Source organism: Phyllobates terribilis, unplaced genomic scaffold (assembly GCF_046119375.1).
Source record: "Phyllobates terribilis strain yellow unplaced genomic scaffold, ASM4611937v1 Scaffold_9__5_contigs__length_417890890, whole genome shotgun sequence".
In the NCBI taxonomy this organism is placed as follows: Eukaryota; Metazoa; Chordata; class Amphibia; order Anura; family Dendrobatidae; genus Phyllobates; species Phyllobates terribilis.
In genome coordinates, this window is record NW_027362769.1 from 112,522,111 (window position 1) to 112,549,586 (window position 27,476).

The 27,476-nt window shown below is 40.9% G+C and overlaps 1 protein-coding gene across 2 annotated transcripts in view; it reads right to left on the reverse strand.

Moving 5' to 3' along the window:
- The window catches only part of ITGA6 (integrin subunit alpha 6), a 98,307-nt gene that overhangs the window by 25,527 nt on the left and 45,304 nt on the right, over positions 1 to 27,476 (reverse strand). For both annotated transcript variants that reach the window (XM_073646941.1, XM_073646942.1), the window contains exons 2-14: positions 25,878 to 26,002; positions 22,652 to 22,731; positions 22,126 to 22,381; positions 19,784 to 19,915; positions 17,186 to 17,399; positions 12,446 to 12,642; positions 8,992 to 9,083; positions 7,650 to 7,777; positions 7,468 to 7,563; positions 7,321 to 7,382; positions 7,085 to 7,233; positions 5,148 to 5,294; positions 678 to 790 (exon numbers count right to left, since the gene is read on the reverse strand). In XM_073646941.1, the coding sequence (XP_073503042.1) occupies positions 678 to 790; positions 5,148 to 5,294; positions 7,085 to 7,233; positions 7,321 to 7,382; positions 7,468 to 7,563; positions 7,650 to 7,777; positions 8,992 to 9,083; positions 12,446 to 12,642; positions 17,186 to 17,399; positions 19,784 to 19,915; positions 22,126 to 22,381; positions 22,652 to 22,731; positions 25,878 to 26,002 (1,791 nt within the window). The remainder of the gene's footprint in view (positions 1 to 677; positions 791 to 5,147; positions 5,295 to 7,084; positions 7,234 to 7,320; positions 7,383 to 7,467; positions 7,564 to 7,649; positions 7,778 to 8,991; positions 9,084 to 12,445; positions 12,643 to 17,185; positions 17,400 to 19,783; positions 19,916 to 22,125; positions 22,382 to 22,651; positions 22,732 to 25,877; positions 26,003 to 27,476) is intronic.

The window sequence follows — 27,476 nt, forward strand, 5'->3', positions numbered from 1 at the left end:
ATGACACTTTCACCCCTCCTCTGTTGGTACACTAACATATTACTTGACTCAGTGCCCAAGCTGCTGTAGTCATGGTACTTTATCAATGGGAATAGGTTACAATGGGATCCTGTCTTAATAACTTATTTTATTCACCAATTTTATTAAAATGTAGAACCTCTTCCAGTAGTTAAGATTATATTAAATCGGTTTTACAGGCAATTTTATAAAATAGGCATTGGTACAGGCGGCTTTATAGAGGCAGCGTGTCTATAATTCTTCATGGCTTTGTATAGAGATCAAATTTTGGGATGAATGCACCCCCTGAATATTAATGTAGTTCACATTAGTAAGTGGAAACACTACATTAAAATATAGATTAGGTATTTTGCTTTGACTGATACAATATACTAACTCTGGAACCTTTGTGATATATTTGCGTGCATTGATAGTGATTCATTTTTTCAGTTGCAGCATGATGACTGAGCACAGTGATTGGCTCCAGCGGTCATGTGCAGTAGCCGTGAGGTCACACTCACGGCTACAGTCGTGTCAACAAAGACCGGGAGCATTGGCGAAAAAGGTATGCTGGTATGGTATGTGGCAATTAATCATTTTGTTTTTTTTATTACTAAAATGATGTATAAAAAAAGTAAAAATAACATGAAAAGCCACTTTAAATTTAAAGTAAATTATACCTTTTCAGTTCATTATAGGAGTCTGGTCCTTCCTTGGATAAAAACTTGTACGAGATTTTCATATTACTAGCACAGACGTTGTCTTCTCCACATCCTTCTTTCAAAAACTGAACCTGAAAAAGTTAAAAATTACAGATTGTCATTAATGCACATAAACCTATCACAAAGGTTCATAGGTTAGTATGGCAGGCGGTCATTGCTAGGTCTATAGAAAATTATAAAGAACAGTTTACTTCAAGGGGTTCTCCGCTATATTTTTAATCTTCACATGATCAACTTTATGGGAAAAAAAGAAAATCAGAAGCCAAACTTATTGCCCGAATCTGCCGATCCAAAAGTCTCCAGCAGCCCGAAAGCAATGACATCACAACCACCAGTGATCTGACTTCTGAGGCCACCGATTGGTTGTAGAGTCAGCGGATGGGTGGTTGGGATGTCATTGCTTCTGGTCAAGTGGAGAGTTTTGAAGTGGCAGCGCTGGAAAGGATTCCGTGGACAATTATGTCTTTTGGCTTCAGGGAGGCTTCCCCGTGTGAAATTAACAACATATACTTTTTTACAATATGTTTCCGCTTACTAATAACAACTATGTTAGCATTCAGGGGATGCTCACTTACAGTGGTGGCCAAAAGTATTGGCACCCCTGCAATTCTGTCAGATAATACTCAGCTTCTTCCTGAAAATGATTGCAATCACAAATTCTTTGGTCTTATTATCTTCATTTAATTTGCTTGCAAGGAAAAAACACAAAAGAGAATGAAGCAAAAATCAAATCATTGATCATTTCACGCAAAACTCCAAAAATGGGCCAGACAAAAGTATTGGCACCCTCAGCCTAATACTTGGTTGCACAACCTTTAGCCAAAATAACTGCAAACAACCGCTTCCGGTAACCATCAATGAGTTTCTTACAATGCTCTGCTGGAATTGTAGACCATTCTTCTTTGGCAAACTGCTCCAGGTCCCTGATATTTGAAGGGTGCCTTCTCCAAACTGCCATTTTGAGATCTCTCCACAGGTGTTCTATGTGATTCAGGTCTGGACTCATTGCTGGCCACATTAGAAGTCTCCAGTGCTTTCTCTCAAACCATTTTATAGTGCTTTTGGAAGTGTGTTTTGGGTCATTGTCCTGCTGGAAGACCCATGACCTCTGAGGGAGACCCAGCTTTCTCACACTGGGCCCTACATTATGCTGCAAAATTTGTTGGTAGTCTTCAGACTTTATAATGCCATGCACACGGTCAAGCAGTCCAGTGCCAGAGGCAGCAAAGCAACCCCAAAACATCAGGGAACCTCCGCCATGTTTGACTGTAGGGACAGTGTTCTTTTCTTTGAATGCCTCTTTTTTTTTTCCTGTACACTCTATGTTGATGCTTTTTTCCCAAAAAGCTCTACTTTTGTCTCATCTGACCAGAGAACATTCTTCCAAAACGTTTTAGGCTTTCTCAGGTAAGTTTTGGCAAACTCCAACCTGGCTTTTTTATGTCTCGGGGTAAGAAGTGGGGTCTTCCTGGGTATCTTACCATACAGTCCCTTTTCATTCAGACGCCGACGGATAGTACGGGTTGACACTGTTGTACCCTCGGACTGCAGGGCAGCTAGAACTTGTTTGGATGTTAGTCGAGGTTCTTTATCCACCATCCGCACAATCTTGCGTTGAAATCTCTCAATTTTTCTTTTCCGTCCACATCTAGGGAGGTTAGCCACAGTGCCATGGGCTTTAAACTTCTTGATGACACTGCGCACGGAAGACACAGCAACATTCAGGTCTTTGGAGATGGACTTGTAGCCTTGAGATTGCTCATGCTTCCTCACAATTTGGTTTCTCAAGTCCTCAGACAGTTCTTTGGTCTTCTTTCTTTTCTCCATGCTCAATGTGGTACACACAAGGACACAGGACAGAGGTTGAGTCAACTTTAATCCATGTTAACTGGCTCCAAGTGTGATTTAGTTATTGCCAACACCTGTTAGGTGCCACAGGTAAGTTACAGGTGCTGTTAATTACACGAATTAGAGAAGCATCACATGATTTTTCAAACAGTGCCAATACTTTTGTCCACCCCCTTTTTTAGGTTTGGTGTGGAATTATATCCAATTTGGCTTTAGGACAATTCTTTTTGTGTTTTTTCATTGAAGACAAATTAAATGAAGATAATATTACCAAAGAATTTGTGATTGCAATCATTTTCAGGAAGAAACTGAGTATTATCTGACAGAATTGCAGGGGTGCCAATACTTTTGGCCACCACTGTACATGTGACTCATCTATATTCTTGGTCTCTACAGAACGCTATGGAGATTTATAGGCAAGTTGCTTCTATAAAGCCAGATGTACATATAAACATTATTTTTGTGTACCAACTCTTGGGAAATACATTTTTATATGACTCATATTAATCTGCGATCAATACCAGCTTTTTTTTTTTAACGCTACTAATATCATGTTACTGGACAAGCGGAGGAATCCTGTCCAATTCTCCTTCATGGCCAACGCAGAAATAATGAAGCTTTACCCATTTTTTTATTTATATCAATGTAATGATTGGATGCTGTTTATTTATTTACTAGATGGTGGCCCGATTCTAACGCATCGGGTATTCTAGAATAGGTATGCGGCCGACCGGGCGCAATTAGCAGAGCGGTGTTTAAATTGGGCGCCAAAATCGCTGATTGGTCGCGTTCGGCAACCGCGACCAATCAGCAAAGCGGTGTTTAAATTTGGCGGCAATATCGGAGATTGGTCGCGGGCGGCGGCCGCGACCAATCAGTGAACCGTGTTAGTGAGAACTGGAGAGCGTGTTTAAATTTGGCACCAAAATCGCTGATTAGTCGCGACAAATCAGCAGAGCGGTTTTTAAATTTGGCGCCAATACTGCTGATTGGTCGCGACCGCCGACCGCGACCAATCAGCAGAGCGATGCAGAGCGTTGTTTAAAGTTGGCGCCAAAATCGCTGATTGGTCGTGGATGGCGGCCGCGACCAATCAGCAGAGCGGTGTTTAAATTTGGCACCAATCTCGCTGATTGGTCGCGGCTGGCGGCCGCAACCAATCAGCAAAGCAGTGTTTAAATTTTGCGTCAAAATAGCTGATTGGTCGCGGGCAGCGGCCGCGACCAATCAGCGAACCGTGTTAGTGAGGACTGGAGAGCGTGTTTAAATTTGGCACCAAAATCGCTGATTAGTCGCGACCGCGACCAATCAGCAAAGAGGTGTTTAAATTTGGCAACAATACTGCTGATTGATCTCGGCCAGCGACCGCGATCAATCAGCAGAGCGTTGCTTAAATTTGGCGCCAATCTCGTTGATTGGTCGCGGCTGGAGTCCGCGAACAATCAGCAGAGAGTTGTTTAAATGTGGCGCCAATCTCGCTGATTGGACGCGTCCGGCATCCGCGACCAATCAGCAGAGCGTTGTTTAAATTTGGCGCCAAGCTCGCTGATTGGTTGCGGCTGGCGTCCGCGACCAATTAGCATAGCAGTGTTTAAATGTGGCGGCAAGATCGGTGATTGGTCGCGGGCAGCGGCCGCGACCAATCAGCAGAGCGGTGTTTAACTTTAGCGCCAAGATCACTGATTGGTCGCGTGCGGAGAGCGCGACCAATCAGAGAATCGTATTGGTGAGGAGCGGGGAGCGGAATCGTATTAGTGAGGACCGGGGAGCGCCGCTGCCTGTGCGGATACTTCCGCTGCGAGAACCCGGGACATGAGCGGGCGCTGGGAGCAGAAGTATCCCGACCCGCAGCGCCGCTCCCCGGTCCTCCCTTCACACCCTAGCCGCTGATGTCCCCACAGTATCCGCATGGTGTTACAAAGGTCCGGACATTTGTGTTAAAAGTCGCTGATTGGTCGCTGGCACTTCCCGCGACCAATCACCGATTTGGGCGCCAAATTTAAATATCACTTACTCACTTATATAGCGCCATTAATTCCACAGCACTTTACAGACATATCTTTGACAGGTCGCCAGGACACTATAAGTTCCCATTTAAGATGTGGGTCTTCAATGGGAACCCCCTTCCTCTACACAGAATTCCCTAAAGGGGTATTTGAAAATATTTTCCTAAATCAGACAGCTCCATTATATTAACCCTGTGCTGTGGTGCAAAAGAAACCAACGCCTGATATCCCCACAGAATACAGACGATACTATAAGTGGGTATCCCTTTAAATGCTAAATCTAAATAATTCTATATGAAGTATTGCTATAGGAATCCAGTATAATATATTTCTGGGGCACAGCCTTTAATTTATACAAATAACTAGGACATCGGGCAGGGCATGTCATGTGTTTCAATCAGTAAATAAAAGCGGAATAAAAATCCCTAAAAGTAATATAAACTACAGATTGTTTAAAGACATTACATTTTTGAAAAAGATTGAAAAGAAAAAGTCTCTACACTTGTCAGGTAATCTAATGGCCACACGAACAATTTTCCTTATTCAGCTTTCACATAACAGATAACTACTATACCTCTGCAGTCACTTTTTTTGGCTCATTTGCATTCTGGATTGGCATAAGTTCTGGCAGTGAGCCGACCTGCCTCTTCTTCCGTCGAACATTTTTAATTTCTACAGAAAGAGACACAGGAATCTGTCGCAATCTGTCCTTAATAGTTTCCTGTTAGAGGGAAATTAAGATACAGTCAGTTCTATGGGCATAGCAAAAAAGAAATATAATATTTAGAAAATCCCATTCAATATGAAATTAAATAGATATTTAAATTAAATGTTAAATTAATCTGAAAATCTATTAGGGATAATAATACATTACAATTACAATTGCCATTATTATTATTATTATTTACACTTTGAAATATTACTGCCCTGGAGAAATCATGTAGTTTTGTGCAAGAGGAGATATTGACATAAGGATTCTAAAGTCTTAGCAAGGTTTTCCTTTACCTTGGGCAACGATATCAATAACACACATAGTCTTGCATTTAAATTGTTTTTTCGGGCAAAAAAAAACAACAATTTTGCTATCCCTATAAATTAGTCCAAAAACTCCATGTTAACTTTATTTTATTTTTGTTTTAGCTACCCTTCTGCCCCCTGAAGCCATTCTTGTGGTCTTTCACGATTACACTCTCAACTTCCTGCCAGCTTTCCTTCTGTGCCTCTCTCTTCTCCCTGGATGCGGTGCACTCTGGCTTTGACCCCACAACTCACACACTCCCACCATCAGTGCCCTCCATTCCACCAACAAAGCACCATCCTGAGACTTCTATAATATATCATGATGGATAAATTTGCGACTCACAGTTTCTCTCTCCTAACGTTCCTCCCAATTCACCTTGTACGCACTGTTCTGAGACTCTCCTGCAGTTAAAGGGGTTGTCCGATAATGCCTGAACACTTTTTTTCTTTGTTATTATTATTATTATTATTAATAATAATAATAATAACGGCCTTCAGCTCAATCTTGAGCGAAGGCAACTTGATGGATGAACGCTCTGTAGGAAGATCGATCTTGTGCAAGTCTAGATAGGTCCATCACAGTCTTCTTCGCTGTTATCTTGATTGTATCAAGCCATCGGGTTGCTGGTCTTCCTCTGCGACTTGTTCCTTCTAGTCTTCCAATCATGATGTCCTTCTCCAGTGATTGCTTTCTTCATATGATGTCTCCAAAGTAGGCAAGTCGTAGCTTGGTGATCCTTTCTTCCAGTGACATGTCTGGCTTGATTTGCTCCAAAATTGATTTGTTTGTTCTTCTTGCCCTCCATGGTATTGATAACATCCTTCTCCAGCACCACTTTTTGAAGGCATTGATTGTTCTTCTGCCTTGTTTCCTTATTGTCCAGGTTTCACATCCAATTCAAGCATTAATCAGGTATTAAAATAAAAACAGTTTCATACTCACCTTCCAGCTGCCCCAAAGATCCAGCACAGGCCAATACAGAGGTCTCCGACAGTTTTAGAAGCAATACCTGCCCAATTCGGAATTCAGAGGACCACTACGGCGGTCATGTGACAAGAATAGCACTTTATCAGATGTTGCAGCGGTCCTCTGACTTCCGAATAGAGCAGCCATCGCTTCCGGAACCGACACAAACTTCCAGAGTGGCCTATGCTGGATCCATAGTAAGCTGGAAGGTGAATATACCATTGTCTTTTATTGTAAGCGCATCAATGCTTGAAAAAAATATCAGACAAGCTCTTTAATAATATTACAGAAAATAATGACAAAGTGCTGACACTGACCTCACACAGGCTCAGACTGCTATATGGGAACAATGAAGTGTGAAATGTATTTTAATGTAATCTCACATTCTAGAACCCCCAGCACCATACACTCCAGATACCAGTTGACAAGATTTAATATGGTGGATATTCTTTCCCGACATTACGTGTCATATGAGTCAGAGGCCCCCCCCCATTCATATTAGATAGTTGGCTGGGCCAACTTACCTGTACATGAAGAATGGTGTCAGAACATTTGACTTGGTTTTGTACTCTAAGATCCATTGTGTTTGTCAACGGTCCTGGTAAATTGGCAATTCTGGAGGACAGACCCAGGCTTTGTCTTACACTTTCAGCTTCAAGAGTGTAAGCAAGAGCTAAGAAGGAAAGTTGGACAAGATATGAGAACTTTATTAGCAGCTCTGAAGAATTATGTAAATATGAAATCTTTGAAAAGTACTTACTTAATCTTGGATTGTAGTCTTTAGGTACTGCTGTATATGATAAGCAGACTTTTACCGTCAAACTAGAAAATAGAAATGTGTCTGAGATAAGGCCTTGTATAACTTCCTTCTAAAATCCTATTACAAAGCCATTGTTATATATCCTACCAGATTCCACTGGGCACTGCACAATTTTTCTTATTATAATCTATCTTGTTTGGTGTCACTTCAATTGTCTTCTGGATACTGACCACTGGACGCGACCTAAGAAGGAAAAAGGTACATGAAATGATCAATTCAGAATTCTGCGAGATGCACCCGTACACATCAGGAAGATAGATTTACCTTACCTGAAAACGCTTATAGAATCTGACAAAGATCCCACTGCAATATCTGGATATGAATTCTGATCTATATCCATATTTCCGGCTACTGAGTAACCAAAGGATTTGGTGCTTGTGCTCCGACCATCAATGATCTACATGTAAGAAAGTTTTAGATCAGTTTTAATAAATATTGTCCATTGTGTAAAGAAATGCAAGAAAATGGACAAGTTGATCGTTTTCAACTTCCAAATAAAACTATACAGGCAAAGTCATCATCTAGCCCAGGCCTTATATTTCACAATAGTCCATTCATAGTGAAGATCAGTTTTCCTAGCAGGGACATGGAGTGGCATGTAACAACGATCAGCTGATTGAAGCAACCTGGAGGCTCAATACTGCCAGCTTAGAGAAGGGATGTAGCTATGGTGGTGCTGGGTCCTGGTACCTGAAAGGACCAAAGGGCCCTCTGCTTTATGAGGTGGTTCATAGTCCTGTACAGATTTTGCTTTGGCGCCCAGGAACCTCAAGTTATTCCTCCTTTTAAAGACATTTTACGAAAGCGGATAACTGCTTTAAAGGCTTATTCCCACCTTCACATATGGATAATGTTAGATAGTGCTTGTAAAAGCAAGCACTTTTGTAATATACTACTTCGTAAAACTTACAGCCGTTCTTGAGATATTAACACTTTTCTTTTGTTTACAGCTCATTACCTAGGAGACCGACCACCGCTGCTGTGTAGATTGTAAGCACTGTGCTGAAGCTGGCCGAGATTAGGAGGTAAATGTGCACTCCAGCGATCAAAACAGTGCTTACAAACTCAATATAAAACAGATTGTCAGCACTGCGCTGCTGGGTCGCAGCTGTGGTCAGTCTCCAAGGCAACAAGTGGTAGAGAAAAGTAAAATGTTAATATCTCAAAAACGGCTAAAACATTTTTAACAACAAATAATGGAAAAAGCTGCTCGTATTTACAAGCACTATCCGAAAATACCCCTTCATGAAGATGGGAGTAATCCTTTAACCCAATGTTTCCCAAACTCTAGTCCTCTCAGCCCCCCAACAGTTCATATTTTCCTTAGTATTGCACAGATGATGGAATTATCATGAAGACATCAGAAATAGCCACAGGTTCTCTCACCTGTGCAATACTAAGAAAATCCTGACACCATGACCTATTGGAGGCCATGAGGACTGGGGTTTGGGAAACACTGCTTTAACTGTTACAGTAAATGTGCAAACCACTGATTCAAAACAATCAAATATCATATTTGTCTCAATAGGCATGAGCGATCTCCATAACGAAGACTGAATAAATCTGCACTAGAATCATGACGCAATTGATGTAACACTAAGATTCATTTACCTGTGCTGGTTCACGACTGATGCCGTCCTTGGAGCCATGATATATATAAACTTTACCAAAACCATCAGCGTACGGTGCTCCAACGGCAATGTCTAATGCAAACAAAATACAATCTATCAGATCCCAAAATAAATTAGTTTCTGTAATTCATTATAATTACTAAGTATTCAATGGAAACTAATAAAAAATACAGATTGTAACGCTGGTGGGTGTGGGCCCACTGCACCACGGGCCGGGCTTACCCTGGAGGGGCGTGACTAAGGTTTTACCAGGTATTCACTAGAGCCTCTCATGGTGAGGACAGGCTGGCCCACCGGTAGACACCAGGTACCACTCCAGGGCAGTCCCCGGGACTGCAGCAGCTGACCGGAGGGTCAGAGACCCGGGTACGGGTTACAGGAGGGTGAGACAAAAGCGTAATCAGACGGTCCGTGGTCGGGGCAGGCAGCACAGGTTCAGAATTCGTAGCCGAGGTCAGGATCGAAGAGATCAGGATAAACGAGAAGGAAAGCCGATCGATAACAGGTGAGACACAACAGGAATACACCAATACAGGAAGCTAGAGACTGAGCTACTAGAACCTAAGTTCAGGTGAAGAATGGAGGGTGGAGTTCCCTGATATATCACCTGCTGGCAGGTGAAAGGCCGGGGAGCAGATCTCTGCAGGATAGAATGGATAGAAATTGCAGCAGAGTTCGGCCGTGCCCCCCTTTGACTCACAAACAGCAGAGCTGTAAGAGAAGCTCAGAGAGCTAGTCAGGTACAGGGTGGAGCCCAGCGAAACACGTGGTGAATAGGGCGGCGCTGAGAAGGCATGTGAGTGGCCGGCGTAACACAAATATTTGTCTAACCTATACAAGGAAAATCAGGGCAACCGTGTATGCATATTTTTGTATGATTGCACTATTTTAAAAGTCAACAATATTATAAAAATACATATATATATATATATATATATATATATATACATATATATATATATATATATATATATATACACACTACCGTTCAAAAGTTTGGGGTCATTTAGAAATTTCATTATTTTTGAAAGAAAAGCACATTTATTTTCAATGAAGCTAACGTTAAATGAATCAGAAATACACTCTATACATTGTTAATGTGGTAAATGACTATTCTAGCTGCAAACGTCTTGTTTTTATTGCAATATCTACATAGGTGTATAGAGGCCCATTTCCAACAACCACTGCTCCAGTGTTTTAATGGTACATTGTGTTTGCTAACTGTGTAAGAAGGCTAATGGATGTTTAGAAAATCCTAGAAAACCCTTGCACAAGTATGTTAGCCCAGCTGAAAAAGGTTTGGCTGATTTGAGAAGCTATAAAATTGACCTTCCTTTGAGCTAGTTGAGAGTCTGGAGCATTAGATTTGTTTGTTCTATGAAACTCTCAAAATAGCCAGAAGAAGAGAACTTTCATGTGAAACTCGACAGTCTATTCTTGTTCTTAGAAATGAAGGCTATTCCATGCGAGAAATTGCCAAGAAACTGAAGATTTCCTACAACGGTGAGTACTACTCCCTTCAGAGGAGAGCACAAACAGGCTCTAACCAGAGTAAAAAGAGAAGTGGGAGGCCCCGCTGCACAACTGAGCAACAAGACAAGTACATTAGAGTCTCTAGTTTGAGAATTCGACGCCTCACAGCTCCTCAACTGGCAGCTTCATTAAATAGTACACGCAAAACGCCAGTGTCAAAGTCTACAGTGAAGAGGCGACTCCGGGATGCAGGCCTTCAGGGCAAAGTGGCAAAGAAAAAGCCATATCTGAGACTGGCTAATAAAAGGAAAAGATTAATATGAGCAAAAGAACACAGACATTGGACAGAGGAAGATTAGAAAAAAGTTTTATGGACAGACGAATCAAAGTTTGAGGTGTTTGGATCACACAGAAGAACATTTGTGAGACGCAGAACAACGGAAAAGATGTTGGAAGAGTGCCTGACGCCATCTGTCAAGCATGGTGGAGGTAATGTGATGGTCTGGGGTTGCTTTGTTGCTGGTAAAGTGGGAGATTTGTGCAAGGTAAATGGGATTTTGAATAAGGAAGGCTATCTCTCCATTTTGTAATGCCATGCCATACCCTGTGGACAGCGCTTGATTGGAGCCAATTTCATCCTACAACAGGACAATGATCCAAAAACATCTCCAAATTACGCATGAACAATTTAGGGAAGAAGCAGGCAGCTGGTATTCTATCTGTAATGGAGTGGCCAGCGCAGTCACCAGATCTCAACCCCATTGAGCTGTGGTGGGAGCAGCTTGACCGTATGGTACGCAAAAAGTGCCCATCAACCAATCCAACTTGTGTGAGGGGCTTCAGGAAGCATGGGGTGAAAGTTCTCAAGATTACCTCAGCAAATTAACAGCTAGAATGCCAAAGGTCTGCAATGCTGGAATTGCTGCAATGGGAGCATTCTTTGACGAAAGCAAAGTTTGAAGGAGAAAATTATTTTTTCTAATAAAAATCATTATTGCTAACCTTGTCAATGTCTGGACTACATTTTCTAAACATTTTGCAACTCATTTGATAAATAAAAGTATGAGTTTTCATGGAAAACACAAAATTGTCTGGGTGACCCCAAACTTTTGAACGGTAGTGTATATATATATATATATATATATATATATAAACAAAAAACAGGAAACACAAAAAGGATGCTTAGGTGCAAAAAGCCCCCCCAGGTACATATCAGTCCTTTAAGTATCCAATAAAAATATGGAGGCAGCACACAAATAGAGTAAAGTGATGTAGTTTTATAGCCCATGTGGCAACGTTTCGGTCCAATGTTGAGCTTGAGAATGTTTCTATCCAATGTTGGGCTTGAGAAAGGTTGCCACATGGGCTATTAAACTACATCACTTTACTCTATTTGTGTGCTGCCTCCATATTTTTATTATATATATATATATATATATATATATATATATATATATATATATATACACACATACTCCGAATATATTTCCTTATAATCTAAAAGAGCAGGATAAAGCTTTGACTACTTTTACAGTATTTGCACACTAATAATAATTTTTGCATCTCTGTTCAAGTTGTCTGCTTATTACAATCTATTCTTGATGCTCTCCTTCAAATACCGGACATCAAGGTACAGGGTAGGCAGCCAAGAAAGGTATAAATTAGAAGCACTTTTCTTCCTTTTAGGAAGTAGATTACACTTAAGACAAAGACGGACAGAAGTAGAAGAGGGCCCCTATGCAATAACAGTATGTAGGACCAATAGTTCATCATAATACATCCTTTTATGTACTGCTTTGGAGGTGGAAATGGGCCACTCTCACCTCTCGGGTCCCAGTGCGGTTGCACCAATGGTGTGTTATCCCTGCCTTTAGACACCCCCACCACTGTCGAGCCAATATCATGATTCAGCTTTGAGATACACTCACAAATTTTACACTATAAATTACTCCTTTTCTTACCAGGGTATCCATCTTGATTTACATCTCCCACGTTCTTCACAGAAATTCCAAACATAGAATCCTTGGGGCCCGTAATTCGGATTGGCTTAACGTTCTCCCATTTTCCTTTTTGATTTATGTACACATACATAGCTCCTCCTATGTCTTTGTTATCCCTATCAAAATATTGAGGTGCGCCAACAACTATATCCTGCCACCTGGAGAAGACAAATCTGAGTTATCAGTAACAGGCAATGCGTTGTCATGTTATTTTTTTTTTATCTAAGATTATTTTTTGTTAAAATTTGTCTGTGTAGATGTTTTTTTTAGTTTATATTAATTGAGTCATCCCTTTAAAAACATGGCTGATTTCTTCCAAATACAATGCAATAGTTTTGTGTCTGATATCACAAGTTCATTTCCATTGTAGTGATTGTTCTTTGAATTAACATTAAGGTCCCTGAGTTATAAAACAGTTTTTGCCAGAATTCTGGCATAAAACTGTCTGAAACGTCGCAAACTTTTTGAAAAACTTTCAGCATTTTTACATCAGTCCTGGCGAGCTACACCAACTTTTTGAAAGTTTTGTGGTAATACACAGCATCTGAAAGTTGTGCAAAAATCATTAAGAGGCACATCTTACTCCAGCACATTCTTAATGAAGATTAATGTACACAAGGCTGGTCTTGATGAATCGGCGCCATAGAATATAACATAAGGCACCACAGATGACCATCGGGACTATTAAATCTTACTATGACCCATTAAAAAAATGTTCATGACCATCACTGCATCATCAAAAATTATTGGAAAATCTGGTTGCTGTTTTGAGTGTATATGCACAAAACTCTTTAAAACTGAGAAACGAATCCAGAAAGCACAAAGTCAATGCTTTTAGGCAGAAAAGTTATACAGTCAGGTGGACTGTTGATTATTCTATTTCCTTAAAATGTGTTAAAATAATTTTTCTGGTTTGTTTTTGGTTCAGTATAGAAAAAGCTGCTTCCAGCTAGTATAAACTTCTACTTTACATGCAGTTTAGCTCATTTACGCAGCGGAGTAATTAGATTGTGACTAATAGGAAGGATGTGATGTCTGCAGCTTTTAATATGAATATATCTCCAGCATTGTGTTAGACAGAGGGTCTCTGTTATCGGCTGCCAAGGTTCTTATCAGCTGCTGTCATCGCTGTGTGGTGGGTTCCCATTAGTACAGGCTAGCTACAGACAAAGCTTAATAATATTAATGGCAAGGTTTAAATCACCTCCTTTAAAAATAGAAAACAAATCCACCAGTGGAAATTCCTTTGTCTTAGAATTAAAGGGATTTTCCCTAAATAGCATTTTTCACCCCATCAGCCAGCACTTTGTTAAAAAAAGAGCTGTTACAAGCCTTTTCTTGGGTACGCCGCTGTCTCACTCTCACTGCTCCGGTAATTGTTTACAGGCTGCAGTGATTAAGCCACGACTACAATGCACATCACCACTGCAGCCAGTCATTGAGTTTGGCAGCTCGTGCTATCTAGAGTGGTAAAGCCACTGAGCTCAGTGATTGGCTGCAGTGGTGATATGCACTGTAGTCACCGCTGCAGCAGCGGAGAGGCAGCGTTGGACCCAGGAAGACTTACCTTAGTTGTCTTTTTATCATTTTACCTTTCAATGTAGTGATCATTTTTCTTCAAGTTTTTGTCAGTGACAATATCAGTCATAAGGGTTGACACCATATAAGTAATTACTGCAGCATTTGATGCGCTTGGAAGATTTTTACAATAACATAGACATGTCTACCTGAATATTTTTAGTACAAACTCTCAGCAGCTTGATGCTATCGGAAATTTTAATGGAACTATTGTAAGTAAAACAGGAACTAGGAAAAGGAAGAAAAGAAGCTGCTGACGACAGATAAATTGGACACAGCAATCAAGTAGGCAATGGGAAAAAATAAAAATGCACAAAAAAGCTGAGATCCAAACGAAAGGTATAGGAGAGGCCAGTGTATACAAGTTTTTTTTGTTGGGGGAGGGTTGATGAGAAAATAGGCTTGTAACATAAGAAGGAGACAATAAGAGTCTAGATTAGCTAGGGAGAATGGGAGGCTTTACATTAGGAGAGGAATGAGGGCTGGACTAAGAGTCATGAAAAGAGAGTAGAAAATAGATGTATTCTGGTAAAGAAAAGAAATTTGGATCTCAAGGAGAGAAACTGAAAGTGAAAAACAAGAGGAAGGTTATGGTAGAAGATATGTGGTTCTCTATTTATTAAAAGATAAACATGCTGAGGAAATGTAGGAGAACACACAAAAGCAGACATGAGAAGAATCCCCAATGAACAGAAACAGGACAACGAAAATTATAATGCATGGGGGTACACAAACCTATGTCATGGGGATACCGCACCAGAGAATGGTTTCCTCTATTTCAGGGGTCAGAAGATAGCAGCGTTTGGCTGCACGCACGCCTGCACTGGTCAGATCTACTTTACTTTCCAGTTAGCTGTGCAGATTTCTCTTGCTCTTTTGTTACAAGGGTTAAGCAGTTTTGTTTATCTCCTAAAGCTTTCCGTCCTGAGGTATCTCAGCTGTTCTGATTTCTCTACTCCCCTCTGGTACTCACCTCTTAGCTTGGGTAGTTGCCAGTGATAGCTTGCTATATCTTGGAATCGGTTTGGAGGTGGGAGCTGTGGAAAGAAAATTTGTCTACTAGTTGTCTCCGGAGATTGCTGTTTGGACGTTTGTTGTATTCCTTTTCTTTATCTTTCTTTTGGTTTGCCTCATCCTTCCTTTCCCTTTATACCTTTCTGTAGTCTGGGTGCGCATTGTGTGATTGCTGTTTCTTTTACCCTTGTCAGTTTCCCTTTTTGTCTAGATTATAGCGCAGGACTAGTGTTCCTGCTGCCCCTCGCACATGCCAGGGCCGAGCTTAGGGTAAGACAGGGATAGGAATGCGATCGCTGCACAAGGTGAAAGAACCCGTCTAGGGACTTCAGAGAGCTTAGGGTTGCGCAGGGCAAGTTTCAGGGGTTGCCCCCCTTATCCTTCCCTAGTTGCAGTGCTCCCCTTCCCATCCGTCTCACCATGTGCCATCTGGCTTCTTGGTGGAGCATGGCATCGATGGACTGCCCCAGTGTGGTGCTTGGTGTCTACCGGCAGACAAGTCCTACCCCGCCATCAGCAGGCTGGTGAATTCCCATTGGCACTAATTCCCGCCGCTCCAGCAAAAGCATGGTCTGTCTACACCCGCCAGCGTAACATTATCACTGGCCACTACCCAAGCTAAGAGGTGAGTACTAGTGATGAGTGAACCTGCGTGTTTAACCCTTTCGCCGAGCACGCTCGGGTGCTTTCCGAGTATCTTCTTATATTAAGTTTGAGTCCCTGCGTCTGCATGATTTATGACTGTTAGTCAGCCATAATACATATGAGGATTCCCTAACAAACAGGCAATCTCAGCATGTGTTGAGGCTTACTAACAGCCATAAATCATGCAGAAGCAGGGACTCGAACTTAATATACGAGCACACCGAAGATACTGGGAAAGCACCCAAGCGTGCTCGCCAAAAGGGTTAAACGAGCACGTTCGCTCATCACTACGGGGTACTTATGCCAGAGTGGAGTGGAGAAATCAGAACAACTGAGATAACCCAGGACGGAAAACTTTAGGAGACAAACAGAACTGCTTAACTCTTTCAGCAAAAGAACAAGGAAAATCTGCACAGCTAACTGGAAAGCAAAGTAGATCGGACACGTGCAGGTGTGCGTGTAGCTAAACGCTGGGATCTTCTGACTCCTGAAACAGAGGACAGCATTCTCTATCGCGATATCCCCGTGACACATAAGGATCTAAAAACATTAAAGGGGTTCTCCAAGAATGTAATATAATGGTCCGAACCACATAATTCAAATGGTAGCCCATCCTACTCATGTTTCATAAATGACTATCATAAGCACATATATTGGAGCTGCCAGAAAAGTGTGTGACAGGAGAAGAAATAAATCTGGTATTCAGATGACTTAACACAGAGGACTGAGGGTAGAGAAAAAAATCTGTGCTCAGTCAGCTGAGAAGATTTCATTTCTCTTATGTCACATTAATTCTCCTTGTCTCACAGAGGTACATGTGCTTATGATACTAATCTTCTGTCAGTTGAGACACTGGTCTTAGAAGCTGTGTTTCTTCAGAACTCAGCCCGTTCCTGACACGTGACTAGAATGGGCTGCCATTTGAATTATGTGACGGAAGTCATTTTATTACATTCTTGGAGAACCCCTTTAATGGTGCTCTCGACGACTGAAGAAGACATTTAAAGGGAACTTGTCATGTTAGTGCAGGAGAAACTGAATAGATTAATATATTTTGTATTATTGCAATATTATTTTTTGGGAGTGGAGGGGGAATATTGAGCATATCTTTTGTGGGAGTTCAATGGGTGGCCTCCATCAATGACTACCGCTTTCTATGCATAGAAGGGAAATATGCCAATCATTGAGTCACACCACCCACTGGACTCCCAAGTCCCGAATAAGCAGAGATTTTAATCTATAGGTTGCAAACTATCCTTGATCTTTTATACAAAACTAGGAAGACAAGCTTCTTTCACTTCAGATTAATTTCAAGGAAAATATTAGAGATCTAAGGTTTGATAGAGGTGAAGGATGTATCTATGATCCATTCAGCCTTTGATAGCCAACAATACAGCAAAAACAATAGGACACGTTGTGCTTTTATGAGACTTATTTCAGAAACCCATTGACAAATGATCTTACTTGTCACCATTGAGATCTGCTACCGCTACATCGTAACCAAATGAAGAGGCCAGTCCCTCTCCTTCAAAGATAAACTCAGGAGACAGCATTCTCTCATTGGGTGGGTACTTCCTTAGAAGAACCACGGCTCCACTGTGATTGGCTCTGGGGGCACCTGATACAAATGTCATTTCTTGCTCTGATGTAATTCCTTTACTAGAATCCAAAGAAAAACCTGCATATAGGAGCAAAAATAATCATTAAGTAGGGTAATATGACTGTGATAGTGCATACTGTATGTAATGTGGGTAAAATGTAAAAGGGCATTATGACATGCAGAAGGGTTAGAAATACCTTCTCAGTTACCTTCACGATTCACATAATTAACATCTATATTGGACAGAATAGATGACCTTGAATGAATGAAACCTATAAATGATCTCTCTATTTACAGGACTCCAGATAATTTATTGTGGATATATGGCCAAAAATTGGTCATAATATGAGCAAAAACTTAAAGGGAGTTTCACCATATTGCAATGAGCTAAGTGATGGGAGTAGCTGTGGCTATGTACTGTACATGCAGGGGAAAAGTGAGATTTGCTGTTTGCAGTGGCTCTCTGCTATAGTCAATATAAGGGGAATCAAGCGGGCCGCTCCTCGTAACATCAAAATTCCTTAATCAGGTATATAAGCGGAAAGTGGCATAGCTTGAAGCACGTGGGCCCCAATGCAAAATCTCCAACAGGGCCCCAACTATCACGGATCTTTACACGTATTGGTCTTCTCATATGGGACCATATGTTATTCACAACCATTTTATTTAATGGATTATCAATGTAGCAAGTCATTCTCTATCCAATAGATAGAGGATAGCTACTGATTTCTGGGGCCCTAACCACTGGGATCTACATCGGTCCTCAGAACCAGGCTTTGGAGTACAGGAACCGGCTCTACTTGATTCTGTGATGCATTATCAGGCTCCACGTTAACTATAATTTCATTGAAATTATTAAGCATATACTTTGCAATTTAGCCATTGTTTGGTATCAGGCTGGGACTGGCCCTCCAGAGAACCGGAGAATCCTCCGATGGGCCCTGGCTTCAGCTTCAGGAGAGTTTTTATTGCAAACCGTGCAGCTGCTATGGGGCTCTTTAGTGGGGGAGAAAGGTGGGTCCTCAGAAGCAAATATTCTGGTGGGCCCAATGTTCTTCAGTCTGACACTGTTCAGCATATTGAATGGAGCGGAGGTGCGAATGCTTGACCTCCGCTACATTCACTGCCCGTGGGACGGCCAGAGAGAGCAAAACCACAGTTCTTAGCCATTTTCTACAATATATTTGTACTAATCTTCAAGCTCAAATATAAAAAAAGTAACAGAATAAGAGGGGTCGGTGCAAATATTACTCACATCTCTGAACCTTGGGACTGTGGTAATATTCAGTATTATTACATAGCCACTGCAACTCCATTGCTGTAAGACCTCATTCACACCTGCATATATAGTATTTGCTGAATATTCACTCCAATCTGGAGCAGGTGCAAAATACTTGTGTGTTTGAGCGTCTATATATCTCTATTGGTACATTTGCACCGGTAATGCATTTTTAAAGGGGTTGAACACTTTATTTTAATTTTAATAAATGTGTTGGGGGCATGATTTTGTTGCACTTTCTAATAAAAAAGTATTACAGGTTCTCCTTTTACACTTGCACACAATGGACTCTGCCACCAGGTTTTTGCTACGCCAGCTGAGAACAGCTTGATGTAGAGACAGAGACCCTGAATTCAGCAATGTGTCACTTACTGGGCTGCTTGCTGTAGTTTTGATAAAATCTCTGTTTTATCTGATGCAGATCTAGCAGAGCTCTGAATGCTGAGCTCTGTATAACCCCGCCCACACCACTGATTGGCAGGTTTCTGTGTAAAGTGTGTATAATTAAAAAAGCTGCCAATCAGTGTTGGGGGCATGGCTGGACTACCAGGCCACAGGTCCAGTGTTACATTGCTGGAATCAAGGTCTCTGTCCCTACATCAGGCTGCTCTCAGATTAGGTTGCAAAAACCTCTTGACAGATTCCCTTTAATATGGTTCTGCATGGTTCTTCCAAAGTTTCATAAAATCATAAAATGAAACTTATATTGAAAGCCAAGAATGGGAATGAGAAAGTTCCATTTCATGCACATGATGGTGAACTCATCATGGTGCTGACATATATATACTACATAGTGATGTCTTCATGCTGTCCACAGGCAATGTACGGTGGGTGATTTCACAAGAACATAGCACATTCCACAATGAACCACAAACCTAAGTAGCTATTAGTTGCCACATCAATCGATATGTGACCCCTTGAATTTGGGGGTTCAGATTTATAGAGAAATTGATCTGGATCAGTATTGGACATTGTAGTCATAAAAAGGAGACCTGTGTATGTATAAGAGCAAGAAGACAGAAGAGGTAGAACAATCAGTGTGACATACAGGAAAGAAGTATTTCATCACGCAACCCAACAGTTTACTAAGGCAAGAGAAGAAAATGACGTGTCCTTTTCCTAATGAATTCCTCCGTATATGTGTATGCACCCTCAATACAATCAGCAGCGGATGGATAGTTACCTAAGTAACTGTTAGCTGGAACAGGCACTAAATCGGAATTTCGTTTTGTTTCACCACCAGTCTCATAAGGACCATCATCAAAATCGAAGTTGTCATCAAATGTACTATTTTTGTGTTCAGCTCGAACAAAACCTAAATGAATGAATGAATGAATGGATGAATGAGTGAATGACAAATTAAAATAGACTAGAAATATGGTAAAGACTATAACAAAACAAGTGGAATATATGTTTCAAACATACAAGCAAAATTCTTATAGGGTTCTTTTTCGGGATTACAATATCAGATCAGCTGGGGGGCCACTTTGTAGCACTTTCAGCTGACTTGAATGGTACTGAGCTGTAATACCAGGCAGAGCCACTACCAAGAGTACGGCGCTGTGCATGGGTGATATGGTTCTCGCTGGAGTGCTGCAGCTCCTTCACTCAGCTTAGAGTCAGCCCATCACCAATCTGCTATTGTAGTAAGGGAAAACCCCTTTAATGCTTTTGTAATGGAATAAATAAACTGAAGATAATGTAATGTGGATATAATGAGCACTGGATATTGTAGTTTTCCTATATCTGACAACATGCCCATGATATTTTTCAAGTGCACTTTACTTTATTCATGGCAATTAACCCGTTGGCACCATCAGCTTGCTGTTTACATTAATGTTGAAAGGTGCCACGGAGTGCATCGACTGGGCTCGGGAGCCAAGCTTGCTCCATACGCAAAGGGAGTTGGCAGCTGTAATAAACAGGCTCCTGCTGTAACGGAAGGTGCTCCTGGCATCTAAGCAGTTATACAGAGGAAGAGGTCTCCCTCTGTCACCCTGAAACAAGATAGAGAGGTACTGATGGATTGTTAAGTCTAACATCTTAGTATCCTACCTGGTAATGACAAGGCTCTATAGGAAAACAAAGAATGAAGCGTTTAAAGTCTCAAAGTGTCACTGGAAAAAAAAGGCTAAACATTCTAAAAAATATCAAACATCAAAAGATATGTAACTAATAGGGAAGATATATATAACACTTTCATATTTATTACATAAAAAAATAAACATAATTAATGTGACCACTTCCATAACGGTCTAAACTGTTAAAATATCACATTAATTCTCCAGGAGAATGAGAACTGTATAAAATGAAAAAAGAGTGGATGAATTTTGCTCACCTACCTCAAAAATGGAATAAAAAGTCAAAAAAATGATTGAAAACTTTACAATATCTTATATGGTACATTAAATAATCCAATAAAAATACAACTCACAAAAAAACAAATAAGCCTTTAAATGGTCAAGGTTAAAACATATATTTGCAGCAATAGTGAACTTAGTTCACTTATTAATGATAGCCAGTCTATAGATAAAGGCAGCAAGGGTATAATAGACACTTAATACATAACTTTTAATTAGATAAATGTAAAAACAAAATAACACTAATGAATTAAAAAACACGATTGTGGAGACGGCATCAGTTTAACCTCAATTGAGTTCGGAGACCACAATAAAGAAGGATGCCAAGGTTAAAACACCATAAAATAATAATGCTAAACAGATGTTTATAACAAACAGCCCTGTACAGTTTATGCATACGCAAAGACAGTGTATATCACACTTAGCGTTATATAAAACGACAGTACTGGGGGATATAGAGCTACTTGAGGACCACACACTGCACTATAACCTTAAAGGGGTTGTCCAACATCATCAAAAACTTTACAGGTGGCATTGGTGGCTTACGAATATAACAAAATCAGGTTTACGCACCGGCTGTCAAGCTCATGGATACAGTGTAGGTGGTTTGCTGTGGGACCAGAAGCCATAAAGGCACCTTCTTCAATCACCTCATCTAGCTGTGATGGACAGATGACCCAAAACAGCACCTCAGAGGCACATCCGATGACACGCTGTAGTGGTCAGGTGACAAAGGACAGGAAGTCATGGGTTCAGGTCCAAGCGCAGACCACCAGAGCAACCTGTGCTGGATCCATGGGAGTGACAGCAGGTGAATATATCTGATTTGCTTTTGTTTTTTTAAGACATCCATACTGCCGGTAAACTTTTTGCTGAAGCCGGCCAACCCCTTTAATATTTTTGGATCTGTTGGGATCTAAACTTATTGCTATATTGCCGTCATTATAATTATATCTATCTATCTAAATATAATTACATCAGAAAATTCTGAGTTCAAATGAATCATCATTCTGTAAGAACTCAATGGATCTACTGCTCGAAGACTGCAACATGTCACCATGTGATGGTAGAATAGACAGGAGTAGAAAATATGTTCTTCTGAAGCTTCTTAAAGTGCACAAGCTTGCACAAGTAAAGGAGCTTAACAAGTGATGGGACTGCATACCTTTCCAGTTGTAGGTCCCAGGTGCGCCAAACACAACATAGTGATAATCCTTTGTAAATGTTGCAGCAACACCTTGCTGACAAGATCCAAATTTCTCATGACCCCTGAGTCGTCCATCACAAAAATTCCAGTCTCCTCCATCCATTTCATCTGAGATAGTGAGGTCTTGGCTCAGCATATAACACCTTCCAGTGATATCACGAGTTTCTTGGGGCGTATTCACGAATCTCCTTCTTTCATATCGGTGAGCACAAGTCTATGGGTTGAGATACGACATATTACAAATTGAACAATACTCTATAAGTTTTCTGCACAGGACCCCACCACCACCTCGCCCCTCACTACGCCCTTTCAATGGACACACATTCTTATATCTTGTGGATAAATACATTACTAGGTATGTGTTATGGCATCAAAATAATCAGAGATCCTAATGATATTACTAAACCATAATGATGGGATATTCCTAAATTGGAGCAACTTATATAAAGCTTTATTAAATTTGAAATATTTTGATGGTACTTACCACAACTTTGCCTCCTGGTCCTTGACTTTGGACACTAACACCCATCCATTGGTTTTCTTTACTCTCAGATGACAGGTCCACTGTAGAGATAATTATTAATTTTTTAATCAATAAAGTATTAATTTCTCTCAAAATTCCTCAATGGATTTCTGATAAAATCTGTATTATTTTGTATTATTTATGTTAATTTGTGCTATGGGTTGAGCGTGTGCATCTACGCTCTATTCAAGATGGGGCTCTTCAGAGGCCCTTCCCTAGGTTCTAGAACCCTGTTAGGATAGCTGGTGGTCTCAGTGGTTTGACCCCCAGTGATCAGTAACTTATCCCCTATACTATAAATAGTGGATAACTTACTATTTTGGAAATAACCCTTTAAGTATTCCAGTGTCATAAATAGATGAAGAGAGAGTGCCCCATAGCCAAGACCAAAATGGTATCCAAGCACAGCACGCAGATATTTCCAGCAACCCCTTAGACAATGAATGGAGCAGAGGAGGAGCATGTGAACCTCCGCTCTATTCAAGATTCAACTCTGCAGAGTCTGGTTCCCGTGTTCAAGAGCCCCATTCTTGGGATTACAGGGAGTCCTAGAAGTCGGAGCCCCGATGATCATTAATTTATCCCCTATCCATAGGATAGGGAAAAACGTACTAGCTTGGGAATAATCTTTTAAATACGGCAATGGAACGTGCTCCATAGCAAAAGCCAAAATATGATCCCATTATGGTGCCAACTTTTGTTACTCAGAACAATAGGCTATGAGGCTTCTTTATTGCTCCAAGCTCTTATGTTCAGCAAATTTCCCATCCCCTCCTTTGCATTTCCTTTGGACAGAGGAATCTTGTACAGTAGCAAAGTGGATGGGACCAACCAGAATAGGGCCCACTAACTGTAAAGAGCCTGAAGCAGTTGCAAGATCTTTTTATATGGCCTGTTATCTGTTCCCTCAAAGTATTAGCCTGGTCCAGAGGTGTAACGACCACAGTTTCAGAAGAGGACACTGCGCTGCGGGGGAGAGGAGGGAAGGTGAGTAGAATTGATTTATTTTTTCTAATCATTAAAGAACAGTGGCAGAATGGGGTCCAGGATAAGGGACATATATACCAGAATGGGGGATATATATACCAGGATGGGGTATATACGAGGGGCGATCCAAAAGTAATGATAATCAGTTATTTCTATTGCACACAGAAATTAAAATAAAATGTTTTCTTCTCTCTTAGTTAGCCACTAGTCCAGGAAAAAAAATCACTTAAATAGGCCACGATTCCCGGGAGCTACATTCATTTGAATAGGAACTGCCGAGGAGTGAACATCAAAATGGAAAAAAACGAGCTCAGAGCTGTCATCAAATACCTCTGCTTGAAAAAAATGACTACCAAAGACATACACAGCGACTTGGTGGAAACATTGGGGGACTCTTCTCCTCCATAATCCACAGTTGCACGCTGGGCCAAGGAATTTAAGCTGGGAAGAACATCGACGGAAGATGAACATCGTGAAGGACGCCCATCCACGTCCCTCAATGAAGAAAACGTGAAAAAAGTTGAAGAAGTTGTATTGGCCGATCGAAGAGTGACTATCAGGCATGTAGCTGAGGTCACAGGGATCTCATATGGCAGTATTCAAAGAATCCTTGCAAAAGAATTGCATATGAGAAAGGTCTCGGCGCGTTGTGTGCCAAAAATGTTAACCGACGAGCAAAAGAAGAAACGAGTTGACATTTCAATAGCCAATCTCGAAAAGTTCCAAACAGACAAGGAGAATTTTTTGTCACGTTTTTTGACCATGGACGAGACCTGGATCAACCACTTTGATCCCGAAACGAAACAACAATCGATGACATGGAAACGAGCCAACGAACAGACGCCGAAGAAATTCAAAGTGTCAAGCTCAGCAGGGAAGGTTATGGCGTCCGTTTTTTGGGACGCTGAAGGAATTATTATGGTGGACTATTTGGAGAAGGGAGCCACTATTACGGGCTCCTACTATGCAGAACAAATCAGAAGATTGCGGGAGACTATCAAGGAGAAAAGGCGCAGCAAACTGCGGGCTGGAGTGCTGTTTCACCAAGATAACGCGCCGGCTCACATAGCTACAGTTGCCATGGCTACCATTCAAGAAGCGGGCTTTGAACTGGTGGAACACCCCCCATATTCGCCAGATCTAGCCCCCAGTGACTTCTTTCTCTTTCCTCGGCTCAAGGAACACCTCCGGGGCAAGAAATTTGACGACAATAGTGACGTGATAACCGCTGCTGGGGATTTTTTTGAGGGTCAAGATCAAGAATTTTTTTCAAAGGGAATTCTAAGTTTAGAAAAGAGATGGACTAAATGTATAGACTTGTTAGGAGACTATGTAGAAAAATATATATATTTTTTTACTATATTCATTGTGTTTAGTATTGATTATTATTACTTTTGGATCGCCCCTCGTATATACTAAGATGGGGCCCAGGATAAGGGACATAAATAACAGGATGGGGGACATATACCAAGATGGGGGATATATATACCAAAATGGGGAACATACATACCAGAATGGGGAATATATATGCCAGGATAAGGGACATATATATGAGGATAAGGGACGTATATACTAGGATGGGGCCCAGGATAAGGGACATATAGACCAGAATGGGGGACATATATACCAGGATGCTGCCCAGGATAAGGGGCGTATATACTAGGATGGGGCTCAGGATAAGGGACATATAGACCAGAATGGGGGACATATATATCAGGATGGGGCCCAGGATAAGGGTCCTATATACCAGGATGGGGCACAGGATGAGGGACATATATACTAGGATGCTGCCCAGGATAAGGGTCATATATACCAGGTTGGATCCCAGGATGAAAGATATATATACCAGGATTGGAGATATATATACCAGGAGGGGGCCAGGAAGGGGAAAATATATACCAGTACAGAGGACATATATATACCAGGATGGCGCCAGGATGAGGGACATATATACCAGGATGGAGAGCATATACTGTACATATACTAGAATGAGGGATATATATATACCAGGAGGGAGGGGGCCCAGTCCAAATCTTGCACTGGGGCCCATCTGACTCTAGGTACACCACTGGCCTGGTCCATTTACAAGGTCAATACCAGTTTGAGATTTGAAATACTCTAATTTTAATTTACAACTATAGACCCAATGACTTCTACACTTTAACATACCATTGAATGGAAGTGGTTGTCATTAATTTACCTGCATCGTCAAATTCAACCCTTTTGCATGCAGCAGTAGATGTAAGATCACAGGCAAACAATCCACCAGATACATTAGCTTTCTGTGCAGGGAAGGCCTTTGTTCTAGGAGCACCAACCAGCAATCTATCAAATAAAAGAAAATCCTAGTTAGTTTCAAGACTCCATAACCCTGAAATATAAGTAGCTATACACAGATGAGCGCCTAAAAATATTTACATGTATAGTCTAAATGTGAAAACCTGGTAACCATAATAAACATTGTGTTCTCAGGATACCTTGCAGTTAGGTACAACGTTACATAACTGATAGACACAAACCTGAACCCTTTCCAACAGAGCGCATACTAATCGGATTCAGGCTATTCTGCACGCCCTTCACATACGCACTTGCTAAATCCATTCACCTTAAAGGGATTGTCTACTTTTAGAGACAATTTTTTTCCCCTAAATGCTTGTATTTAGGGATTCAAATATTTTTTGCAATTGGGTTTCATTATACATTTTGTGTAATTTGGCTATTACATGCTCTTTGTTTAACTACACATTCAACTTTGATGTGGTCTGTATATAAACCAGCAGACCTTTATAAACCAACAGACAGGAGATAAAGAGAAATAAAAGAGTTAAAAAGAATTCTCAGTTAAGTCATTCTGCATAAAGCAATAGAGCATTGTAGCACAGAGGCTGTAGAAGGCAAAGGGTGCAAAATTATTAATGAAACCTAATTGGTAAAAAAAATTAATTTTCAGCCTCAATTACATGCATGCAAGTAATAAAAATAAGTAACTGTACCCGAAGGAAGGTTGACAACCCATTCAAGCAGTTATTCCCAGTTGTGGTTCTTTGGAATTATGGGGGTATTTGGAATCTAGTCGAAGGATCTACACAACCCCCGTAGCAACAAGAATTGTCACTTTTATAGTATAGATAGCAAACTTAGCGAGCTCATAGGGAATGGGTATTGGGAAGGCTCAGCACGGACATAGGGAAGGCAGACAACAAATCCTGTCCAGAATATAAAACTAAACTAAGTTTCATTAATGGAGAAAAGGTAGTGGGGGTTGATAAATTTTTTTAGGCGTTTCTCTATGTTAAGATGGGAATTACTGGCATACAGACTATATCATGCATTTGTATTCATCTTACTTACATAGGTAAAACAGTCAACTAGACACTAAAAATTTCTTGCCTGGACTATTGTAAATCATCAGTGTCGAAACTTGTGGGTCCCAATGCAAAATCTCCAATGGGGCCCATAACTATCACCGGTCTTCTCATATACTGTAGAACAAAGGACCTTATAGGCTCACAGAGGCTCCAGGGTCCATGTGCAAATTCAATAATTACACCCCTGTAAATCACTATCAATTGGTATTTAAATGATCTAGCAGAATACACATACTCAAAACTGGCACTAGGAACTGTTACTTCATCCCTGGTGAGTTTTTCCAGGGGCTACGTAGACAACGATTGTATATAATAGGCTGAACTATGATGAAGCATATCTTTCCCAGTGCCACTGCTACTTCCTTCAATCCACTGGCCAGCCACGTACTGCCAATGACGGAAGGCCACGCTGCTGCTATGGGGCCCATGAG